General features: G+C 51.3%; 1 protein-coding gene across 2 annotated transcripts in view; it reads right to left on the reverse strand.

Annotated features, from left to right (window-relative positions):
- Window positions 1-38: 38 nt before the first annotated feature.
- Window positions 39-24,901, reverse strand: part of VSX2 (visual system homeobox 2) — a 34,648-nt gene continuing 9,785 nt past the window's right edge. Inside the window, exons 2-5 of one of the 2 annotated variants that reach the window (XM_080395320.1) lie at window positions 23,609-23,693; window positions 20,624-20,747; window positions 2,811-2,991; window positions 39-1,831 (exon numbers count right to left, since the gene is read on the reverse strand). In XM_080395320.1, the coding sequence (XP_080251446.1) occupies window positions 1,437-1,831; window positions 2,811-2,991; window positions 20,624-20,747; window positions 23,609-23,693 (785 nt within the window). In that variant the 3' untranslated portion in view covers window positions 39-1,436. The remainder of the gene's footprint in view (window positions 1,832-2,810; window positions 2,992-20,623; window positions 20,748-23,608; window positions 23,694-24,901) is intronic. The other variant, XM_080395321.1, reaches the window with a different exon arrangement.

Raw genomic sequence — 24,901 nt, forward strand, 5'->3', positions numbered from 1 at the left:
TTCATCCTCCCTGAACATCAGTGACCAGACTCATACACAGTATTCCCATTTAGTTTTATTCTGGTTCATATCTTTACAGAAAATGGCACATAAATCACAGATGCTGGATGACTAGAAGTTGTTACAGCTCCATATCTCAAACACCTCAATACTGAATTCTTTTCTCACTGTATATACATTATTTACACACCATGGGCTATCATCTAACACGTCAAACGACTGGGGGACAAAGACAAACAAGGGCAGGATGGAGGGGCTTAACCGTTGACAGAAGAAAAACAGTAGCTCTGGGGAAAGGGTGCTCACAGCTGAAAGCAGGACAGAAGGGTCACCTGGAAGTCACTGTCCTACGGCTTTCGGGGGGGAATAGCACCTTACCGGGATGGGAAGGTGATGGTACCATGGAGTAGGTTTGGCTGTGTGGGTCTGCATGTACTCGTGTGGGGCAAGCTGGGATACGTATGTACACGTTACGGGGTGTAATCGGGGTGGGTGTGCATGGCTGTCATTCCCTTTAACACTCAGAGGGTGAGCTGGACAAATTTAATTCAGCAAATACATTGGGCGGCTGTTGTTGTCTCACCTGGAATAATGTATTCAGTAAATAAATTTGCCATTCAGCCCCTCTGCAGGGGCGCAGGGCTTTGGCGTTCGGGGCAGAGCCAGACCTGGCTGTGGTGGCCAGCCCTGCAGGAGCCAGCAATGTGGGCTGGGGCCGCATCTCGGGGTGCCAGGTGGGACCAGGGTGTCGTGTCCACAGGCTAAACCTGCTTTTTCCTGCCAAATGGAGGCAAAACTCAACTGCTCTGAAGCTGCGGCCCCCTCCCACCAGACCCCAGTGCCAGGTGGGGAGAGATGAGCAGAAGGTGCAAACCACCCTGGATGGAGAGTCACCATGTCATACAAATGCTGCCGTGGGCTTGTCCCACGTGGGCCAGAGGCAGAGGTGATGGCTGGGGGAAGGTGGTGGGTCTGCCTGGGGCATGGTGGGACAGGGTGCCGTGGGAAGGGGCCTGGGCAGCACTGGGGAGAGACGTGCACCAGGGAGGGCATGGTGGCAGGGGACAGGCTCGCTCAGAGATGGCAGATGGGGGCTGGGGCTGGAGCAGGAGAGAGCCCTGGGAGCTGGTCAGCGAGGCCAGAGGGGCCCAGACCCTCCGTGTCCACTTGGGTGATGATGACGATGGGACACTTCCCAGTACCCCAAAAGGAAGGGGCGAGGGGGTGAGGAAGGCCCAGCGGGGCAGAGGAGCGAGGGGCAGGGGTATGCTCGAGGGGAGCAGGTGGGGGCACCCCTGCCAGGCAGCCCCAAATGCAGAGACCAGGGCCCTGCTCCCCGGCAGGGGCAGCCGGGGGGGCCTGGCGGTCCGAGGGGGAGCGCGGCCCCCAGAGGACACAGTGTCTGTTGGGGCTGGCTTCCGCCACCTCTTCCTCCCCTAGATCAGCTTCTCTTCCTTCTGCAACGAGTTCAACTTCTCCATCTGTCTCTCATCCTCCGCCGCTGCTGCCTCCTCCCCTGTCTCCAGCTTCCTGCCTGGGGCCGGGGTGTCCCCGGCGATGGTCCCCAGGACTTTGGTGCTGTGCTCCTGAGCTTTGGCCCTGAGGGCAGCAATGCTGTTTTCTCTCAGTTCCTCCTGGGAAATGGTGGTTTTGGGATCGGGCCCCCTCTCCTCCTTGTCACCCTTGTCAAGCTTGGGCAGGGCCTGGCGCTCCACCTCCGTCTTCCTCCCCGCCTCAGCCGCTGCCTCCAGAGACTTTTTGTGCATCCCTAAAAAGAATTGTTGGTATTCGGGTTTAGAAAAGCGCCTGGGCATGGGAAAGCCATCTTGAACTGAAAACAGCAAAGATAAAGAGAGGCCAGAATTAAGGAAAAGCAGAAACCCTCGCTTCACGCAGCAGTCACGGCGAGGGCAGCCCAGGCAAGGCAGCTGCCTGCTGGGGCAGCCCAGCCTGCCATCCGTGGCCTCAGGGCTGCCCCAAAGCTCTGTAATCGCTCTCCCCTTCATTTCTTTCTGTGAACCTAAAGCTAACTTGTCCCCGTGTGGGGACAAGGGTCTCAGACAGCAGCACAAGCTGCCTGAGCTACACAGAGGTTGGGGAGGGAGCTTCGCCCATCGCCTATTCCTGTGTCAACCCGCTCCTCGCACAACCCACCCCTCTGCCTCTCTCAGTTTCACACAGATGGAAGGACAGGACAGCCCACCGTCAAGAAGCCAGACACTAGTTTTGGGGCAGAACCAGCCTGAAAGGTCAGAAAGCGGGAAGCAAAGAGCAGGAGCATAGTAGGGTGGCTGCTACCTCCATGTCTGCACAGAAACCCAAGCGAAACCAGGCAGAAATGCAGCTCCCCCAGGTGCCGAGAGCAGAAGGAGGGAGCAGGGTGCTTGCACTGGGATGTGGGGCAAGGAGAGGGCATTTGAGGGTCCCGGCTCCCCACACAGCGTGACAGGGCTGGGGGAGTCAGAGTGGGATGACCTCCTGCCTTGGGCACCGGTGGGAGCCCCAGCTCCAGGGCTGGGCACAAGGGATGCTCGTGGCACAGGAGGCCAGCCTGAGCATGGGGGAAAATTCCTGCCCCAGCCAGGTCTCGCAGGTCAGGATTCAAGGACCAGCAAGGGATCTGGGATGAGCAGTCAGACCCTACTGCCAAGGGCCGCTGGGGAACAGGGGATGGAGGGGGGCGGGGCGGGGAGACCTTGCCCCACTGCCCTCCACCCATGTTTTCCATATGGCTCTGATTTCTCCCTCGCATCACCCCCACTGCATCTCGACCCGCTCGCCATCCCCCGTGAAGGTGGCTGCTCTCTTACCCAGGAGCCAAGGGGCGCAGGACTCCATGATGCCGTCCTTGGCAGACTTGAGGATGGACTCGGGCAGCGGGATGGAGTGACGTACCATTGCACCGTAGAGCCCGTACTCAGCCATCACGCTGCTCCTGCCCCAGCACTTCTCCCTCTTCCGCCATTTGGCCCGGCGGTTCTGGAACCAAACCTGGGGCAGGTGACAAGGAGGGACATGGGTTGATTCTGGGGAGAAGGTGTGTCAGTCCTCTTCCCCCATGGGAACACCTGTGTGCTTCTGCAGCGGCATGAAGTCGGATGCATGGATGCTCATCCTGAAAGCACTGCGACCTCTTCCCCCACGCAACAGCCGCTGCGTATCTCTCCCTTCCTTCCTTGCACGAGTGGTGAGGGCCAAGTATGAGAGCAGGTCCCAGCCCTCTCCGCAGGATGTAATTAATTTGCCATCACGGTGTCTTTTCCTAGTGGCTTTTGGGTCTCGTGCCTGGGATTTTCTTTCATTATTTACTGGGTGTCTGCGCTGCAGCACAGGGCTGCGGGCAGCGGTGCCTGCGGGGAGGGCTGGGATGGGGGCGGATGCTCGGGAGAGGTGGGAGAAGGGGGAAGCTGATCTGTGCGCTTCGCCCTGAATTCCCAGTTTGAAAAGCCCCTCATCTTCTCAGAAAATTGGCAGAATAATCTCTGAGCTGTGACCTGGGGGGCAGCGAGCAGAGAGGCGGGCGGTGATGGTGGGGCGGGGGTGGGGGGGATGCTCGCAGAAATCTATTAGCGCTCTCTCTCCGATTTCCATTCCTCTTGTCTCCCTCGCCCTCCTCCCTCCCCAGCTCCCCTCCCTTCCCACCAAGCAGAGGCATCAGCTTTAGATGAAAAATTGCTTGAGGTCTATTCAGAAGGAGGCAAAGGAAGAGTCAGCCCCAGGGGCAGCCCAGGCCTGATTGAAAAATAAGTTAATTTCAGTTTGAATCGATGGGCCTCAGGCACTGAAATATCACGGGAAATTAAAGCAGCTGGTCCCCAGGGAACCACGCCATTGACCTGCGCTAATTAATGCCATGGAGTTACCAGGCCCCTCTCCAAGAGGCAGCCCCTCCCTCCCCACGGACACCCCAAACACCTCCTCATTTAACTAATTAGACTCACAGAAAATTGGGTGTTAATTTGTTTAGGATTTTTTTTTCTTTTCTATTTTTTCCCTCCCTTTCCCGGAAAGTATACGGCAGAATGGAAATGAATGGCAGGGTCTCTCTGGCAGATGGATGCTCGGGGTCACTCCGCAATCTTCTCCGACTTGATTGCTTGATTAGGTCGTTAGCACATTAAAAAAAAAAATTGCTTGCCGTCTGGCGCTGGCCTGATGAGTGGGATGAGGCGGGAATCGCCTGGGTAATTTATCTTTTTATACTGCAAAGAATTTGATTTCAATCTGCAGATATATGGAGGTGCCTTTGACACCTGTTTAACATTACAGAGCTGACAGCTTAACCCTCTCTTGTCCCCACCACCCGCAGCTGTGGGGGAGCTCAGGCTGTGGTGGGGAGCACTGGGGGACTGGGGCAAACCCCCACCTCTGCTGGGGGGACCACGAGACTGATGCTGCGGAGTGATGTCCTGCTCCCAGCTGGCAAGGCAAGCTCATCTCTTCTACCTGTGCAGAGGGGAACTGCCAGAGCTGCAGGGCAGGCGGGTGGCCTGCTAGCGCTGGTGACAGCCAGCCTTGACCATTCCTGGGAGCCTGGCTGGCCTGGTCCCACAGGGAGCTCTGTGGGCTGGGCAGTGTGGTGGTCCCAGCGGCTGTGATCCCAGCTTCTCCCAGCAGAAGACACTCTGTGCATGTCAGAGGGGATTTTACAGCCCAGCTGCTTCACCACAAATCACCTCCTCTGCATGATAAGCAGTCTGATTTACACTTTCATACTGCCGATATGTAACCCCTGGACCATGGATGGCTGCAAATCCACCTGGGCCTGAGCAATGACCCTCAGGAGCACGCAGCTCCCTCTCTCTGCCCGTTCCTCCATGCCTGTGACACACGGGTCTGCCTGGTTGTGCGGTCAGCAGGATGCTGGCAGGGTCGCCCACTCCAGGCCATGCGCTCCTCCCACCCTCAGAGCCTTGGGACTGGCTCGCTCTGCTCCAGCCTCAGCACAGACCCCTGCGGTTCCTTCTCACCCATCAGACCGGGGTGATGGGGCAGCCACCCCTGTCACCTCCATGCTGTGAGGGGGCAGCACACCCCAGCGGGGCCAGGAAAGGGACCCTGCCTGTTCTGCCCTGGATAAACCAGTCCAGTCACATCTCTTGCCACAGAACTAACTCCTCTCTGTCTTCCCTGGCTTAGGGAGAAATTCCTGCACAACCCAAGAGCTGGCACTGGCAAATCTGCCCTGTTCTGGGGCTGCAGTGACACCTTTCCATGTACCCAGAGCAGCCTGCAGGGCTTGGCTTTGCACAGCTGTTTTTGTCACCAGTTGCCACACAGGGATCTCAGCCAAGAAGAGATTTTTCCATTAAGTACCAAGTGGGTAACTTTTTAAACTCTCCTCAATCCTCTTTTACCCTGCTACCTCTTCACTGATGCTTTTGCCACCTCTCCCTTTCCCCTCCCTCCTGCCTTGATGCCCCAAACATCTTCTCCCGTGCCTCATGCTCCCCTGCCCTTCTCCCCACCAGGTCTCAGCCTGCCCACTGCCACTAAACCTGCTGCCCTGCAGCATCCCCTTTCCCACGGCAGGGCCACGTGAATGTCAGAGCCAGCAGAAGCTTTGCCAGCTGGCAGCCCAGTTTTGATTTGAGCTGATGGAAAATTTTCAATCAAAAAATGCTGATTCAATCACACAGGAAAAACTGCATCCGGCCAGTGGAAGTGTAATCAAAATTATCTATGACTTTCTTCTGAATGCTGTATTTTAATCTCAGCCTCCTAAGACATGCAGAATCTATGCTTTAAAGCCAAATGGGAAAATCAAAATGACATCAACACCTCAGTAAGATCATTCTGAGATTTCCCAAACCACTTTTTGTCATTTGACGGGCTTTTCCTCTTGGTTTTCACTAGGAAAAAGGAAAATCTGAAATCCTAGTATTTCTAGAAGAACAGAAATCAGGAGGACTGACCATCTTGCTTTAATACCAGGAGCCCTATCTTCATCTCAGGCATGAAGCTGAGTGAAACCAATGGTGCTCAGTGCTGAATATTGCTGGGATAGACCCCAGCCCACACCTCTGCCACAAGCCTGTCCAGAGGAGCTCAGAGGGAAGAGCTCAGCAGGGCAGTGGCAGCCCCCACGTCATTTCAGATCAGCAGAACTATTCACCGTGACCTGTTCTTGGGATTTTGCCCTCATTCAGCTGGCGCTGTCAGTGGGGATTTCTTTTGGGAGAAGATCTCACTGCTTGCTTCAAATTTCTTGATGTTACCAAAATTTTCCTGTGCCTTGATTCTGAGCTGAATTACACATCAGTTTTAGCAATTCTGAGGTATTTTTGGCTGTGTTGGTACATCAGCTACAACTTCCAAGTATGCAGTTATGTATTATTGGCACCTCACTTTTCCTGGAGAGGGTTTTGCCCTTACACTTACATTTTACTCATGGTTTTGGTATTCCGTGTCTTCCTTGGCTGCTTGTTGTCTTTGATTGGAGATGCCTACTGTACAACTTCCTCTGGCTCTGTAAAATTCAGTCTGCTTCAAGCGATGTTTAGGTTTGTCCGCGTTTCCTCTTGTCCCTTCCCACCACGTGTATCAGCTCAGCTTTGTGAAATGCTTTATTGACATGGCTGTGTACCACACGCCTGCGTTCTCACTTGCTTTCATCTGGCTCTTTGTTGCACAGCCCAGGGTATGGTGAAAAGACAGCGTTTGTGCTTCCACCACTTCATGAGCGATGATGAAATCTCGTGATTAATTTTAGAATGAAGCACATCAGATGCTTGTACAAAGCTATCACAACCTGATGCACAGAGGTGTCTTTTGGGCCAATGTGCTACATCTTAAGATGATTTACAGCTTTTTATTATCACACAAGCACCTTCTGTGAAACATGGGAAGCTTGTTCCAAGAACCCTATCCTCAAAACACAGACAACAGAGTAAAGAGGACAGGTTTGTCTTGCTATCCACCGGATGAGTTAGCATCTAAGTTCAGGCCATGCATGCACGTTTGCTGTTTAGCAGCCCAAAGCCCTCTCCTGGGCTGCTCCTGAGGCTCTGCAAGTGCTGTCCTTGGCACACCAAGTGCTGGATCTGGGACAGTCACTGCTGTGGGGAGCCGGGGCAGCAGCCAAGCACACCTCTGAGAAGGCTGCCAGACACCCTCCGCGCACCAGCAGCAGGAGAAGGTGATGCTCACTGCAGATTGCATGCTGCCGGTTGGGTATGCCTGCACACCCTGCAGAAACCACAGGCTCTTCCATATCCATGGATTTTGGTCTTCTAGGCATAGAAAAGCTGCAAGACCAAAATCCATCACCTTGCAAAACCTGCTCTCAATTTAAAGCAGAAAACCAGAGGGTGGTAATGTAACACCTCTCTCAGAGAGGACCTGCCCATCAGCTCAATCTCTATCATTTGGTTAGAGCTGAGCATCACACTCCAACCCCACTGACCTGTCTCCTCCAAGAGCAGCCACAGTCTATGAACCAAGAGAGCAGCAAACACCAGCACCTTCAGTGTCATCTCCTGGATCTTTGTTCCACGTGCCTGTTCTTTTGAGGCTCCCTTACCAAAATCAGCAGTATTGCAAAGCCTTATAAATGGGGATGTTTTTAACCTTAATCATCATCCAGTTCTCACCCTCAGTGCCCACTGCCCAAAGCAATTAAAGTTGAGGCCCTTTGTGCTCCACCACAGGGTTGCAGCATTTCAGAGTCAAGACTGGCAAGGTTATTCTTGCCAGTTCCCTCCTCTGAACCACAAATTATGATGGATACTTCTTTGGATTATTGATGATGCAGAAGAGCAAATTGTAGTAGTAGGAATCTCTCATTTTGCAAAGAGATGTGAGACTCGATGTGTCCTTGTTATTCGCATTCATCATGTTAGTTAGTTTGTTTACCTAATCAGCTCCTGAAACATTGTCTGCTAAAGAGAGAAATCGCCCTGAGGCTGGCCGTGAGCCAGGGATCTGAATTAGCAAAGGGATGTTTTAAAGCATCTAGGGAGTTACTGGGTATTGTTTCTGTATTGTTTCAACCTAAAATTTTCACTGGTTACACTTGTCTTCTTGACTGCTACTTTTCAAGCTGGGGCACACAGACAGGAGGATTGGTAGTGACCTTTTTTTGTCTTTCTAATTAAAAAATGTTATTTTCCCTGTCCAAGCATTCCTCATCTCTTAAAGGAAAATTCTGGCCTAGGTAATGGGGAATTTTTGCTTCACCAAATCTCACACGCTGCCTTTGACATAGCATTTCGACAGGAGTCTTTCAAATAACGAGCAATACGGAGCACAGGATGGTCCCAGCCCAAAGCAGTGCACGCTGCAATGTCCACTAGATGGCCACAAGCAAATGCACGTCCACAGATGCACAGACACACATGCATGTCCACACGTGCACAGACACACATGCACGTCCACACATGCACAGACACACATGCATGTCCACACGTGCACAGACACACATGCACGTCCACACATGCACGTCCACACATGCACAGACACACATGCATGTCCACACATGCACAGACACATATGCACAGACACACATGCATGTCCACACATGCACAGACACACATGCACAGACACACATGCATGTCCACACATGCACAGACACATATGCACAGACACACATGCATGTCCACACATGCACAGACACACATGTACAGGCGCACATGCACAGACACACATGCACGTCCACACATGCATGTCCACACATGCACAGACACACATGCACATCCACACATGCACGTCCACACATGCACAGACACACATGCACGTCCACACAGGCACAGACACACATACACAGACACATGGACACACCGGCTACTCGCCCCACCAGCACATGCATTCGCCAGGCTGCAGGGAGCAGCCACACACGGCTGTTGGCAAGCCAGCAACTAAGGCAAGGGCCAAAATCCCAATTCCTCCAGCAACAACTCTGAGACCATGTCCCCTGCCCACGGACTAACAGCACTTCTTCCATGCTGTCTGATAATTCCCCTGGAGCAAACCTTCAGCTTCAGGGAGCCAAGCTGTCACTCTGTATGATCCCCGAAAAGAAGCCATTTCTGAAACTGAGCTCTTCAAGTGAGGACACAGCAGAGAAACCCTGTCCTGCCCAGCCAGGCAGCCTGGGAGCTTTCTGGACTTCTCCTGTGACATTGCCTTGGGTTGTAATCTGCTGTCATGGTCCCACCTGATGTGATGGTGCTGGTGGCTTTCTGACCCAACACACCCGTGTCCATCCAGCACCATGCCCTTCTCCCAGGGATCCAGACATCTCGGGCTGAACTGTGCAGAAGCGGAACTTCTCACATTCATCCACCAGATCTCTTCCCTCTGTAGCATTTACTGCCATGGAAAACATTCAGACATCTACACCAACACTCTGTAGTTGCTTTTGTCTCTTTCCCCACCGTGCTGCTTTGGACTGATCCTCTCTGTAAGCACAGCAATGCATCGGCACAGAGGAGCTGTTTCTCAGTGCAAGCTCCTCACACCTCTGTCTGCATACTGGTTTCCCCTCTTCTGGACTAAAAAAAACTGGTCAGACCCACCATCCCCCTTACAGCAGAATGCTGCTCCTAAAATCATGCCCAGCAGCATAACTGTCACTTCCTCACTTGAAGCTCTTTGGTGGGTCCCGCTGCAGACCAGAGAACACCTCCAGCTCACCCCCATGCCCAGGACCTTGCTGCCATCCCAGCACACAGTTCTTCCTGACAACTACACATCTCCCTTTCTACCGTCTTTCTTTCCAACGCAAGACTCTACAATGAGAGCAGTCAAATTGAAAACTTCCTTTGAAAAAACAGCCATGTTCTCACCCTCGTATCGGACAGGGCTGGTGGCCCTGGCAGGGTTGCATCTGAGGTTGTCAGCACTGCAAAGAATGGCCTCATACCTTCCATGGACCATGGCCCCATCTGCACTTATGGGCCCTGGGGCTTTTTAATGAAGTGCCACAAGAGTGTAAGGTCTGACTGGGTTCTGGGACTTCCTCAAATCCCTCCCCTGTAGCAATCACCTCGGGAAAGTTTCCTGTCCCCAGGCTGCTGGTGGAGACTGCACCACTTGCATAAGCCTGGAAATGGTTTACTGCTGTCTTTTCAAATGTAATGTCAAAATTATGGGCACCGTTTATGGTGACATCACTTTCTATGGCTGGTGTAAAGTGGGTATGAAGCTAAATGAGAGCAGTAAAGGTTGCACATGGGCTGCATGGCTGATTGCAGGACTCATCATCCCTCCTCTTACTAAACACTGGGAAAGAGCTTTCTGAGCTCACATTAGAAAGAGCTTTTCCCATATACAGCACGGCAAGAGCCCTTCCTGGTAATAGCTGGCATCATGTCTGATGCACCCAGCTCACGGGTCCAACCAGACATAGTGAGATGAGCTCAGTGAGACAGGGAGACAGTACTTGTCCCTCTCAAGCAAAGACATGATGGTTCATCCAAGCTTGAGCCTCCTCTAAGCTAAACTAGCACAGGGCACAATTGAATATGAGCTCAATACGGCACGCACAAAAATGCACATGCTATTACTGTGCCACGTGCCACCAGTCCTGCTGAATTGTGCTCTTAAAAGCACTATGCAGGCCAAGTATTGCTACTTATTGCAATTTATCTGACTTTATGCAGCCAAAGCTGTAAAATCCCTTTTGACCAGGGAACACGTCTTCAGCTGTGTCCCCTTGGCAAATCTGAGGTTTTCACCTGGCCTTGTCACCTCATGTGGTGACATGTTTTCTCACTTGTTGTAACCTTCAAAGAGTGGAGAACATCATCAGGTGTAGGGCTCCCACCTTCCCCAAAGGAAAAGTGTGCACACAACGTGCATGGTAGGTATAGTGAGATCAGTGGTTCAGCACATGCTTGATCTGTGCAACACATCTGCACAGCAAATGCAGTTTGAGACATTGATTTCATCACGGCCAGACCATGATGCTAGCTGACCAGCAGGTTAGCTGGAGCTACAGCTCCATATAAGCTGCCAGATGCTGGGACATGGCAGATAAACACCCAAATTCCCCTTTTCCTAATGCTAATTGAAAAACAAGGAAAAACATCAGGGTTGTGGGTGCTTCATAGTCACATGAAAGCTTGGTGAGAGTGCGCCTGTCATCCTAGTCCACACAAACCCAGGGAGATATTTGTCATTGTCACAAAGGGTGATACTGCACACCGTCCTTTGGGTGCTCACAATGCCTGGCTCTGTTAACCAAGCTGCTATCCTGCCTGTGTAATTTCATTTTGCTTCCTTTCCCCCCCTGTTCTGCAGGTCCTCTGGCACAGAGGAAACTTTAGCATAGGTCTTCATAAGCATCCATATGCGACGAACCCTGTGACCATGTGGGGACATACCATATTATCACTTTCGCGTTACAGCAAGGCAAGACAGAGCACTCGGAGAAGAAATGTCACATTCCCTTCATGGTGCTTTTCAATGGGCACCAAAATCAGAGCTTGGGATGCCAGCCTTCCTCAGAGGCTGTGGAGCACTGCCCATGCTCTGGGGCTGTCCCTTGCATGCCAGAAAGCAGCTGGATGTTGCCCTTTCATTTATTAATACACACAGAGCAAAGGGCAAACATGTGCTCTGGGGTTTTCCAGAAAAAAATGTAGGAGCCAGAGGCTGTGCACCAGCAGGAGATGGTATCTACAGCACTACCTGGTGCCCACCACTTCCCAAGATAAGGCTTTTGTAGGGGGGCAGCCCACAAAGCCCCCTGAGGGCTACAGCACAGGCTCACCAATGCACAGGAACTCTTGGTGCGTTGAAGCCTTAGCTGGAAGATACCTACAGAAATGTGTTATGTATTAAAATATATTGCAACATGTTGTAATAAGTTCCCACGCAGCAGCTTGGACTGAGCACCAGAAGGAGGAAGTTGTAGTCTTTTACAATCTTCCCTTAGGAAGATACACGGTAAGGATGTTGTTTGCAATTCCTTGCCTCATGCAATAAGAGATATCTAATCACCCAACCTCAGCAAATCCTTCACTAGGCTGTCGGGAATCTGGGGAAGGAGGAGGACCACCACAGCCAAAGACCCAGCCAGAACCATGCTCTGTCCCCGACCACCACCCAAGAGGTCAGAGCTGGCAGTTATGTTGGCTGCACTGGGGTGGCCCTTCAGCACTCTACTCCTACCATGTGTCTGCTCCTATCTCTACATGTACCTCAGCCCTGTGTACCCTTAAACTTTTTTTGGTAATTGATGACTCCAGGAGTTTTCACATGACACCTTACAGCTGCAGAAGACTCTTGCTGCAGGCCCTGGCCGCTGCTGTGGCACTGACACCTGCAGCCAACACTGTCAGCTTGGGCTAGTGTGCGGCACAGCTAATGGTGTGACCTGCAGAGCTGGCAACATGCAACCCGCTCCTGGACGCTGCTCGCACCAGGGCAGCACACCAGGACATTCCCAGGTATCCCCCATGCTTAGTTCACCCAAGCCAAGATCACCCAGGCGGGGACCCTCCCTCAGTTGTCACTTAGCCATTGAAGCCTTGTTCTCAGTCATGGTCACCATATAACCTCAACAAATTCACAATCGTCTAAGAAACGGTGGGGTACTGTAATGGCAGTCATGGGGGACTCTGAGTTGGAAGGATGGCAGTGAAGCCAAAGATCCAAAGAGACCTAGAGATACCAGAAACCCCTGGTGGACATAAAACAAATTATCTTGGAACAGTGACCGGCACAGATAGTCATCATGTACATTTACATGGATGGGTTGGCTAGATCCTTCCAAGGGGTTGTTTCCCAACAACACTCGTGGTTCAGCCCCCAGAGGTGAGCCAAGCAGTGCCTTTAGAGAGGAGAGAGTAGCACGGATGAGAAGGTACTTCCCTGCTGACCCTGCAGCTGCAGGTGAGTTGGAACTTCCCAGAGGCATGGGTGGGCAGCCTGGTGGCACTTGGCCTGGCTGAGCAACACGGGTACGGGCTCACCCAGCCTGGCAAAGTGCTGCTGCTCATCCACATGGCAGCAGGTTAGCTCCAGGCAGGCAGGAGTCAGTCAGCAGGTCACTTCTAGTCAACAGAGGCGACATAATCCCCATGTTTATGAATGGGCAACATGCATGCCATGGGCCTTTCTCTAAGCCACAGGAAGGTGACCAGCTCTAAGCAACTCTTCACTTGTGTTTCCTTGCTAGGAATTTGCAGAGAAAGCTGCAGCTGAAAGCTCTTATAACTACTAGCCAAAGCTTCAGCTCTGCCTTTGCTCAGACAGTCAGGAGCCTAACAGAAACCCACTGAGGCAGAAAGTAGGGAGAAACTGTGCTTCTCACACTCGGCAAGTCCTAAGCCGAACACCTCTTGCTGCTCCCAGGGCAACACCACTGAGAGTAGCCAGAAGAGCACCTGATGCTTTCTCACAGCCTCAGATCAAGGCGGTCTCTAGAAACCACCTTTGCTTTAAGATATTGTAGCAACAGTTCATTCTCCAACTCGGTTTCTCCTTCCTGCTCCACAGACAAACCTGCCAACCTCACACGTGTGGAGATCAGGGTCATCCGTAAGTCTGTTGAGGACTAGACTTCTCAACACTGCACTGGCTTGCAGAACGCCACCCAGAAAGAAGGGCAAGGAAAAGGCAGAGGATGTTCGTGCTGCCAGAGAAGAATCAGAAGAACTTGTTGAGATCTATCAGGGTAAAAGATAAACACTAGAGAGAAAAATAGATCCATTAAGAAATAAAGGGGAGAGTAAATTAACCGTGTCTCTAAAGTGCCTCTGTTATTGAACTGTTAAAAAAAATCTCTATTCAAAGTCAGGAAAGGAAGAAAACTTTATAATAAAAGGTCATTAAAGGAAAACCTGAACACACAGCCATCAGCTGGTCCCTCTGCCAGGCATCCTAAGGCTGGAGGGGAATTAACTATTGAATTTGCTAGGCTGCCCAATTATTTCTTTTAAATCCATTGCGAAAAACCACAGCAGTATCAGAAGAGAGAAAAGAAAGTTCATCATTAAAAGAAGGAGTGAATGCAAGTGTTCCCAGCACAGAGATTTCAGGTAGATTTCCAGAAGAGCTTAAGCGATCGAGGAACTGCAGCGCCTAAGCTAACTTGGAGAAGCATTACCCTTAACCTACTGTTGTTAAGAAAATAGGGGGATAAACGTGGGGAAGAGTTGTCACAGCCTGGCATTAAGCCTGCAGAGCCATTCCTCATTGTCCTTTGTCTTTGCCAAGGCACTCCAATGCAGCAATGGGCTACAGCACATTTCGCTGCCTGCCTGTCTTTCCTCTCACAGGGAGCTTAAGTGCCCCAGCACTTGGGGGTGTCTGATCCTTGGTGACGGCATCTCCAAACCGTGGAGAGATTGAAGGAGCTGTCGCTGTAAAGCCCCATCTCCCTCCCGATATGGTGGAGGAGCACACCAAAATCACACTGTCCTTTATGCTGCAGCAGCCAGAAACGTCTTGCAAGGAACAGAGCAAAGGCAAGGATGGGTGAGTTTGGTTTTATTTGGTTTTTTTTGTCCCATACAGAAAATTGGCCAGTGGCTAAAGCTGGCTGAAGCAACTCAGGGACTAAACGTAAAGGGATAAAGTGGTACCTGGGTATACAAAAAACTCATAACTCTATAGCTCCATTGCTGCACTGAAAAAACACCTTTTAAACTGCATCTACAGCCCCAGCTGTAGCAGAATAAAACCCACAAGCTGGGCAGGCAACCTGCACCTGAAGAGATGTTCCCAGCCCTTCGTTTTCCCTCCTGTATCCTGCCACATTTTCTTCCTCTGTCCGAAGACTTTCCAGACAGTAATCCCTTCGGGAAGGCTTGCCTGGGCCCCTGCTCTTGCCCATCACCCAGCCCCCCTGTTTGCAGCTCTGGTAATTAACTTGTAAAGTTCTAGCACATGGACTGAAAACGGGCCATAGATAAAGGGTAATGAAAACACTCCATTACAGAAAGGGCCAAATTAAATAACTCTTAATTGAAAAATGGAAATGAATATGAATTTAGATCAACTAAACAAGCATGTTATTGAAGAGGCAGCAAAGTGGATGAACTCCTCACGTACCAATTAAAGACATGGAGGCAGAGATGCACCATACGCCATGAGAAACACTCATAATAATATTCTCACCAAGCCAGTAAGTTTGATTAGTTTTATTACTCTCACTTGTACACTTCCTACATTTCTAAAAGCATAGGGGGAGTTAATGACCCTTATCTGGTATCACACTGCCACGGCTCGCCCGAGTGCTCAGTAATTATTGGCAAAGGTAGCCAGCACTAGCTGCTCAGCTCTATTTCATGATTAACTTCTTGCAGCATTCTTAAAAAAAAAAATTAAAATATTGAAATGGTTGGCTCATGCAGCAGCAACACTTCCAGCTTCTCTATCACCCTGATAATGTACCTGCACCCCCCCGATCGCTCTGCTAATTTCCCTCCAGCTATATGATCTCCATGAAGGTGCTGCATAGAGAGGTGGGAACCTGCTGGCACCGCGCCTCGAGCTGGCCTTTCTCTCTTCTAAGCGTGTCACCCAAAGTTTTAGCAAGAATAGACAGGACCTCACTTACTGAGAGTAATAGTGACGAGCATAAGCTTTGAAAAAACACCACCACCACTACTTTCTGCAGCACTAGGAAATCCCTTGGTGGCCATTCCAGGCACAGATTCAGGAAAGGTCAGCAACTGCATGGAGCAATCAGCCCCATTCCGCGTTTACACCGTGGGATTAAGACCACAACTCAACACTCCGCAGCAAGCAGGAAAAGCTGGCGGCAGAGGGAGAAGACAGGGCTGCTAAAGCTGCATAAACCAATTTTTCCTTCACACTTTCTATCTTGTTTCTTGAGGGGACTCCGTGCATTCACTCCTGAGCTCTTGCTCTGTGCAATACAGGTTCCTCGCACCTTTCCAAATTACGTTCACCTCTAAATACAGAATGTTTTCGCAAAACTGAAGCAAGGTAAGCCTCTTGTTATGAAAAAATACTCTTGGTACAAATGCTTCCCTCCGAAGGGCCATCCCTCCTGATTCCTCCATCCGTATTCAATTCCTAAAGGGCTACACAGCAATGCTGAAATGTGTTAATCTGATGGAAGCTAAAACAATACATTTTCAGTTAGGGTTTTAGTTGGCTTTGGTTTGTTTTTAGCCAAAATTGACCCCTTTAGCTGCCTGACAGAGCTTGCTGGATACACAGACAATCCCCACTCCTCGCACATAGCACCAGCATCTCCTTGGGGTTCCTTTTGCTTATGTGAGTAATTTTACTTGTGTGAATAATTGTCCCTAAATTCTTCATCCACATGATTACCATACAGTCATTTAACAACAAGAACTGACAATTTTTAGAATTTTTGTTCTCTTTTTTAATTGATTAGTTCCCTTAAAAGGTAAATCTAATGTCCCCACAATGGCAGTCAAGATCTTATTTTTTGGAAATACTGATTAATCAATTTTTTTGGATCAGTAGGAGACATACTGTAATGACACACATACACAGTCGTTTCAATAATCCCAAATCAAACTGTTACTGAACTTTAATATTGCAGATACTGGTGTTCAAAGTCTGGAACTGTCACATAATAAATTCAATAGGGATCACTTATCTAAAATCTACACATTATACTTAAGAGCATCTGTTATGAGGAACACACTGATTTAAGTCAGGTGTCAGAACACTTGTCAGCTTAAGGCCATTTTGAATACTTCAATTCATCTGTTAAGGATATACTTCCCCACACGAACCTACTTAGCTCACCTGGACTTTACAGAACGGTCTGTGTTTATTCTAATAGAGGCACTTCAACACTTCTGAGTATTCTTTCAAATACATTGATTAATGCAGTCTTTTTCAATATCTTGCAAAATGGCCCCAGTGACACCTGGTCTGACTTGTGCAAAGTGTCTCACTAGGGAAATTAAATTCTTTTCCCACATTGCCCAATGAGAGGATGCTCATGTTCCTACCAGGAGCAGTCAGCTCTATATGGGAGGAAGATGCATGCAATGTGGAAGAGTGCTGCCTTGAAAAAAAATACACTTTCATCCTCGCTTTAAATGGAAGGTTTGAATATTTTTTCCTGAATCCAATGTTCTCTCAAACCAATAACTTTCTCGGCCTCTGATGGCTATTTGTAGTGTTCTGCTGAAGGTTTTACATGCAAGCAGTTCCTATATATCTTTCTCTCAATTGCACTCTTTGAATTTCACTTTCATATTGAATTTCATAGGTGATTTACTTTCTCTTTGACTACTACCTCCTGAGAAATAATTCCATGAATGAAAATAAGGGGTAGATATCACTCTTAGGTGTGGAGCCAGTTGGAACCCACAAGAAATGCTGTAAAAGTCCACAGCATGTGATGCTCACAAAAATCTAAGAAAACACTTTCATTAATGACCTACAAGAGGGAGAGAACAATGTTGAAAAATGGGAGGAACCGCAAGCTACAATGAAAAGGCAAAAATACAGAACTCCTTTGAGCAGTTAGAAACTCCTGCAAGAAAAAAAATAAATACCGTGGCATGAAATTATAAATATTATGAAGAAGAGAATAAAGATTCATTGTCAGCTGTCTCTTCCAAGGGGCATGAAATGATGCTAATAGATTCAAAGCAAGATTTATTTCACTTGTGCAGTTCTGCTGCAGAACTTCTTGCTGCAGTATATTAAGATATTTACATGTGTTCAGAATCCCAGGGGGCTGTCAAAGTACTCAGTGAGTATCACTAGGTAGCTGCCCTGCTCTCATATTCTTTTCCAACATCCACCTCTTGCCAGGCTCACTCAGGGCTGGAACTTAGGGCTGGTAAGGCTGTTACTATGCCTGTTAGCCACAGTTAATAAAATGTCATATGAAACCCAGAACACTGAAGGGACAAAAAAAAAAAAAACAAAAAAAAACTCTATCTAAAAAAGGCTTGAAGTGGCTGAATTAGATAAATAGAAAGAAGTAAATATGGAAGCAAGTAGACCATTGCTAATCCAAGGGTGTTTCTGCAAGGACTCAGAAGTCCAGCTGAACTGCTGTGAACACACCCCACCTGCGGCTGCAGGCGTGTGGTCCCTTACCTCCAGGAAGACTGGCAGGCATGATGGGCTTTGCAGAAGAGCAGCCACATGATTAAGACTAGCGTGAGATTTATGAAGAATGATTTAAGAAAAGATCATCACAGCTTGCTGAAGCGATGACGACAACCAAAAGTGACAGCCAGGAGAAGAAACAGCTTAAATGTATTTAAAGAGCGTGAACATCATAGCAAGGGGGAAAGAATTAGACTTGTACAAAAGGGGCTAAAGTCAAAAAGGAGCACAAGGTGAAATATCAAGAAGCATGACCAAGGCTGGGAATCATCTTGTCATGGCTTGTGACACACAAAAAGGTATGGACAAGGAAACTTCATAGAACATGTGGTAAGGGACAATCAGGTGCTGACCCATGGGAAAGATCAGTGGTGCTCGGGACTCCTACGTGACCCTGATGCTCACTCTCGCAGGATGCTTATGCTCTCACACAACAGATGCCACAGAAATTCTGCTGTTTGTCATGAGCAAAAGTGTTAATCACAGGCACTTTCTCCTGGAATATGTGCACCATCAGCAACATGTGATGTTCAGAACAGCCACATCATGGGGTATTTCTGCTGTCCAAGTCTAACATGATCTCTAGGGCAGAGGAGTCACAGTAAAGAGCACTCCTTCGGTTTAAAAACTGCAGCACAGAAAGAGCAGGCAGTTGTTCATTAGCCAGATGATGAGTAACATGCTGGCAGCAAGTCAGTGACAGCTAAGATACGTTAGCCACTATTTCACTTCCAAATCAGATAGAACATTAGAGCGAGACTAGAGTCTCAGCACTAGCAGGATGCTCCAGATGCTGAAGCAGTGCATGCAGTGTCCAGCTCTGCGCTGTCTGCCACAACATCTCCCTCCACCTCACCCCTATGGCCCTCAGCTCTGGCCAGAGAAATGGTGCCTCTGCAGTTCAACATACACTGTGCCACTAGATGAACCTCTTCCTTGGAAAGGTCCTTTATGGGAAACCAAAGGATATTCTTTCCAGCCCAGCATCACATGGTGGGTGCAGGCAACACTAAACTCCAGACAGGTCTCTCCCCTTTTCACTTGATGCTCTACAGGCTTGCGTGTGCAGAAGTGACCCTCCACCCAGTTCACTCTCTCTAGAGGCAAAGCATCAGGGCCTGTTGCTCAGAGCAAAATCCTAATATGTCAGGTAGAATTTCAGATGATGGGCCATCATTTCTGAAGACCGGTGGAAATCCTGCCAGCATGCAGGTTATCTACAAGCTGTTAGGTCAGCAGGAGTCCTGCCAGCACAACAGGATAAGAAGAACAACTTGCTTTTATAAAAACGTCACTCTTGATTGAGCACAAGAATGAGGGCGGTGAGAGGGGGGCTCAGGACTGAGGGGAAAAGGGCTGCACTTTTGTTTAGGAGCATCTCCCAGTCCCTGCACAGGGTCATGCCTCAGCAGCTTCCAGCATCAGTGTTGTCTTGCTAAGTACCCTCTGAGCTACCTTCCACAGACTGGGAGGTGCTGGGCATGCACAAGAGACTGAGCAGGAGAAGGAACCAGGGAAACCAAGATGCTCCCAACACCACGTGGCACTCAGGCCAATGCCTCTTATAGAAACTCCTATGCAGCAGGCACAGAGGTGGCTACTGCCACTGTGCAGGGGACCAGGCCAGTTTAACCCCCAGCCAGTCAAGAAACATCACCTGCACCAGCAAAAATGGGTTCAAGGCTTGGCCATTACAGCCCTGCGCCTTGTGCAGCCGCCTGGTGGGAGCAGGGCACGGGAAGGTGGGAGGCAGCAGAAGCTGCTGGAGTCTGCCTTTGTGAACGTCACGTTTGTTCTGTCCAAGCACACTGTGCCTCCTGCGCTGTACACAGCAGCTGTACATCTTCTCTGGCTTTCGGGGCTGTAATGATTGCTTGCATACTGGCTCCACGCACACCAAAGGCTGGAGCTGGCACAGCCCCGCAGCTCAGGCTGCTCCTTACCACCGGAGGATTCACCACACAGCGGCGATACTCCACGCCACCTCCTTCTACCTCCTCACAGTGGCACAAGAGGACTGGCATGCAATTAAACCCCAAAACATTAAAAATCATTAACAAAATTTATCTCCAGAAACTTTCAGGGAAGCTTCACTTGAAGAGGCAAATGCAGTGAAAGTGCAGAGATGGTGCAAACACCTCACTGGGACTCACCCATCATTCCCACACTGCGGTCCTAGCTGCCTACAACATCCCTGTGCATCCTCCTGTGCCCAAAGGAGCAGAGATGAGCTCTTCCCTTCCCACACTGCCCACCCAGACCTGGTCTGCAGGAGTTTGTCTTCTTGCCTGTGCCACCGACACCTCGAAATGCTGTGGTCTTTCCTTGCAGACCAGCTCCCCTTCAATGATTTAGGATTCCCTCTGTTATGCATATCCCAAATCACTGGTACAACACACCAACGTACAGCACAGGTCGACACACAACAGATCCGAATCTGCCAAGATCTGGCTGCCTACCCATTGAAAGCAGGGGAGTAGACAGCCTGGGGAGGTTTATTCAGAGCAGTGTCAGCCCTCCCCTGCTGCTGTCTTTTCTTCAGGGAGGGATGAACAAGGCTGAGAGGAGCAGGATAAGGGGGTCCAAGAGATATGATTACCTGTATCCTGTCTTCTGGCAACTCTGTTTTCATGGCCAACATCTCTCTAGCATATACGTCAGGATAGTGGGCCTCGTTGAAGGCCTTTTCCAGCTCCTCCAGTTGGTAGGATGTGAAGATTGTCCTGAGGGGAGTAAAACTCTTTGATCAAAAAACACAAGAAGAAGCAGCAAAGCTGATGAAGAGTCAGAGACAGGGACACAAGCTACAGAAACCTGGGTAACCTGCAAACACATAGCTTTTCCCCCCATCTCCCATGTTTCTGTGCGCAAAAGGTCAGGTGCCAGGGTGAAAGGAGAACCAGAAAATGCCAGAAGACAGCGCTTTGAACAGTTACAAATCACCTTCCCTTTCAGGGACTTGCCTCTGGAGACAGTCCCTCCCCAGCAGCGAGCACCCGCAGCCAGCGGCGATGGCAGCTGCTCTTACATCTCAGACTCCGCTGCCTTTCGTGAGGGTCCTGGGGGTGTCCCTCTCTCAGAGCCCCCCTACAACAGCACATCCACCCCTGGCCTGGCTTAAAAACACCCCCCTCCTCCTCTTGCATCCAGAGGTTTCTTAACCCTTTGATAGTCACACTGAGATAAACCAGCATCCCCCCAGCACCCTGTCTGGAGAGGTGCTGAGCCCTTCCCCAGCTGCCAGTCCTCAGCCTCTTCAATTTCCATGAGCAAATAATCCTCCTCGGGAGCCCTGGTCCTTGGCTGAATCCTCCAAAGGTTTTATCCACTCTGCTCCCCACTGCTTTTCACTAGTGTCGGCTCCCTTCCTCTGCCTTCACCCTGCTGGCTTCCACTCCGATATCCCATTAGCTGCTCCCTGCCAGTTTGCATTACCCCATTATCCTCTAGAAATCCTCCTGGACCGCCCTGGGCGGGCAGCAGCCCAACCCGCCTCTGCGCAGCCAGTTCCCGGCTTGGGACAACCAAATTGAAAAATCAGCAGCTGGAAAGCCGAGACGGATGAAAGCCCTTCTCCAGGGGAAGGATGAGAAGTCTTGGACCACTTCCACTCCCCCGAGGGTTAAAACTCCCACCTTCCAACCCCCCTGGTAAACAAAACGCATTTTTTGATTAGAAGCTAACAACACTCGAAGGGGGGGGGGGGAGGGGGGGAAGAAGAAGAAAAAAAACAACCAAAAAAAACCCCAACAAGGAATTGCAGCCTTTGTTCAAAGTAAACGTATAAATATATTATCAAACTAAGAAACATGTACCTCCAGAAGGGGAAAGGAAAGAGGAAAAAAAAGTCTTTTTCTGAAATACATCTGAATTTCAGAAAAGCCCTACAATTCCAGAGAGCATAAACAGAAAATCTCAGAAATATCCTCCGCTCTTCCGAATCGAAAGGATTCCACCAGATCGATAACGTTACTAACAAAAGCAGCATGCAAATGCAAGGGACCTGCCTGCAATCAGACCCTCCTTTAAATTCACTCTCAAATCCATTCTCTTTTCAAACAGTTTTCCTTCAGCTCCGAAAAATCTGTGAACTCTAGGGACAGCAGAGGCACATTAACTCGTGTATTTTCTCTCTGTCGGACCGAAAAAAAAAAAAAAAAAAAAAAAATCCCATTTTGATCCAGTTTAAATTTCAAACCTTCCCCTCCACCCTCCTCCGACCAGAGCACCAAAGCCCAGCAAGGCTCACTGGCGGGAGGGTTTTACCTGACATCCAGCTGAAGTTTCCCCCTTTTAGCTCTCACCCCTTTCCCTTTGGCAATCCACAATCCACTATCCCTTTCGGTGTTCCTATCCTGCAGCTATCTGCAGACCAGTGGCCTGTCACCTCCCAGCCCTTTCTTAGTACTAGAGGTCTTAACCGTTTAGTGCAGAATACACAACTACAGCTAGATGTTGCAGGTCTGTTTCTGTCCAGAACTGAAAATAAATCTGAATTTCGTTTCCTCTCTTCCATCCAAACCGCGACCTGTACACCAGCCCCTGCTGTGTTTTCACCCAGCCCTGTCCAGTCCACAAAGAAAACGAACCCGTATTTACCGGAGAGCACCCAGACTGGAGCATTTCCCGGTGGAGGGACCCCGGGTTTGGGATGAGCCCTCCAGACCAAGCCTCCTGTTGCACACCCATAGCAGGACATCCCCTGGGATGCTCGGTCTCCTTCTGCGCCGCATCCTGCTCCGCTTTCACTGGGGCATCTTTTAATCCACCCTTCCCGCATCGTGGCAGGATTGATTTAATTATTCCTAAATCACCCTCGGTGGATGGTGTCTGGCCTTCCTTTGTCCTGACCCTCCGGCCACAGCAATGCCAGAACCCAGCACGAGAATTTTCGTTCCTGTTTATAAGGTGCAGGCAATCCAGCTGCATTTTAACTGTGGGAGAAGTCAGGCAAAGTCTATTACCCTGACCCTTCCCGAGGGGAAACCGAATCCCCTCCGGATCTCCCCAGTGGATCTTCGTTTCCTTAACCATTTCACCAGCTTTTTCCAGCTTCTCTGCAGGCTGTGTCTGATTCCCAACTAATCTATCGGCAAAACATTTATTTATAAGTAATACAATACTTAAATAATGGATAGAAAATGTCTCTTGCTGGCAGCCAATATTAAGATTGCAACATTAAGATTGGGGATGGGTTTGATTATTTTGGACGGGTTGATGCTATTTTTTTCTCCCCTTGAACACCGGTGATCCGCATCCCGGCCAGATGCTCCCGGGCCGCTTGGCTTTGCGGCTCGGGATACCTGGATCCGCAAGCAGAAAAATGAAATAAAATGCCACCTGTGGCTGATGCCCCCGCTCCCTACAGGCAGGTCCCCAAATCCCGTTTATTTTGGATGGGGAGAAAGAAAAAAGGAAAGGGCCCTGGGGAGAAGCCGCAGGGGCGCCGGGGCTCTCGGGTGGCCGGTGCCGGGAGGGGTATTGCTCTCCGGGCCGGGGGACGTCGGGCCGGCCGGGCTCCCCGGTGTCCGGTGCCCTGGGGAGGGAGCGGCGGGAGCCGGCGAGGGGGCGGCCGCTCGCTTACCTGTGCCGCCTCTTCTTTCGTTTCTTGCTCTGGTTTAGGGAGGATTTAGACATTTTCCGGTCGCTGGAGGAGACATCCTCGGAATCTGCGGAGAGACAGGCAGCGGCGGTGGGCTGGGGCTCCCTGCCGGCCGGAGACCCCCGGGTAGGGCCGGGCCCGGCGGCTTCGCTCCCTCCGGCGGCTCCGGCCGAAGGTTTCGTTGCGATCGCGCCGCGGACGGGGCCCGCCGCTGGCCGCTCCCTCCAGCCCGGCGCGGCCCCAGCGCTGCTCCCGCTCCCGCCGCCGGTGCCGGTCCGGGCGGCTCGGGGCGATCCGCCCCCGCCAAGGAAGGCTCCGGGCCGGGACCGGGCTCCCGTTCTCCCCACTGTCCCCCGGAGTCGTTTTGCCGGGGCTGCCGTTGTCTCTCTGCAAAAATGCAGAGCCCCGCAAGCTCAACAAAACCGTAGGAAAATGGGGCCGCTGCAGCCCCCTCCCCGCCGCCGGGCACCCGCGGCCGCCTTCCCCAGCCCGGGAATCCCGGGCTTCCCCGCAGAAACACCGGAGCGGGGAGGGAGAAACTGAGGTTTATGGAGCTACCAGAAAAAATAATAATAATAAAAAAAAAAAAAACGGGAGGACCGGTTGTCTGCCCGTGGCCCCTCGCTCCCCCGGGCTGCCCCGGTCGGCGACGTTACGGGCAGGGAGACGCCGGCTTCACCCCGAAGAAGCAGCCAGGGACGGAACCGGGACCCGAATGCCGGTGCGCGCAGCTGTGCCCGCGGCGGCCGGGGCTGGCCCCGCGCTCCGGCCCGCTCCTGCCCGCGGCGCTCCGCCACCCGCCCGGCCCCGGTGCCGTGCCGCTCGGCGGGCCCTGCTGCGGGCGGGGGCGGCGGGCACCGGGCACAGCCCCGGCCCGGCACCGCCTCGGACGGCCCCGGCCGCTCCCGGGAGGAGGCTGGGGGGTGCCCCCGGCGCCGGGGCCGGGCGCTGCCGCCTGGCCGCTCCGGGGGGACCCGAGGCAGCCTGAACGCGGGGCCTGCGGGCAGGGCTGCGGCCGGCCGCTGCCGTCTAAGGAAGGGACGCCGAGCGGCCGTAATTCCCCGGCAACGAGTTGGGGCCGCGGAGCGGCCGCTCCGCCGGGGCTCCGCGCTCTCCGGGGCCGGTCGCCCCTGGCCGTGCCACTGCACCGCGGCCGCGGCCCCGGACGGAGGAGGAATACTGTGCCGGCCGGCCGCCGTCCTCCTCCTCGGGACCGAAACGAAATCGCCGCTCCGCCGCCGGGCACGGGGCCTTCCGCCGGGGCGCCGGTTGCCG

This window comes from Falco punctatus (assembly GCF_963210335.1).
Source record: "Falco punctatus genome assembly, chromosome: 7".
In the NCBI taxonomy this organism is placed as follows: Eukaryota; Metazoa; Chordata; class Aves; order Falconiformes; family Falconidae; genus Falco; species Falco punctatus.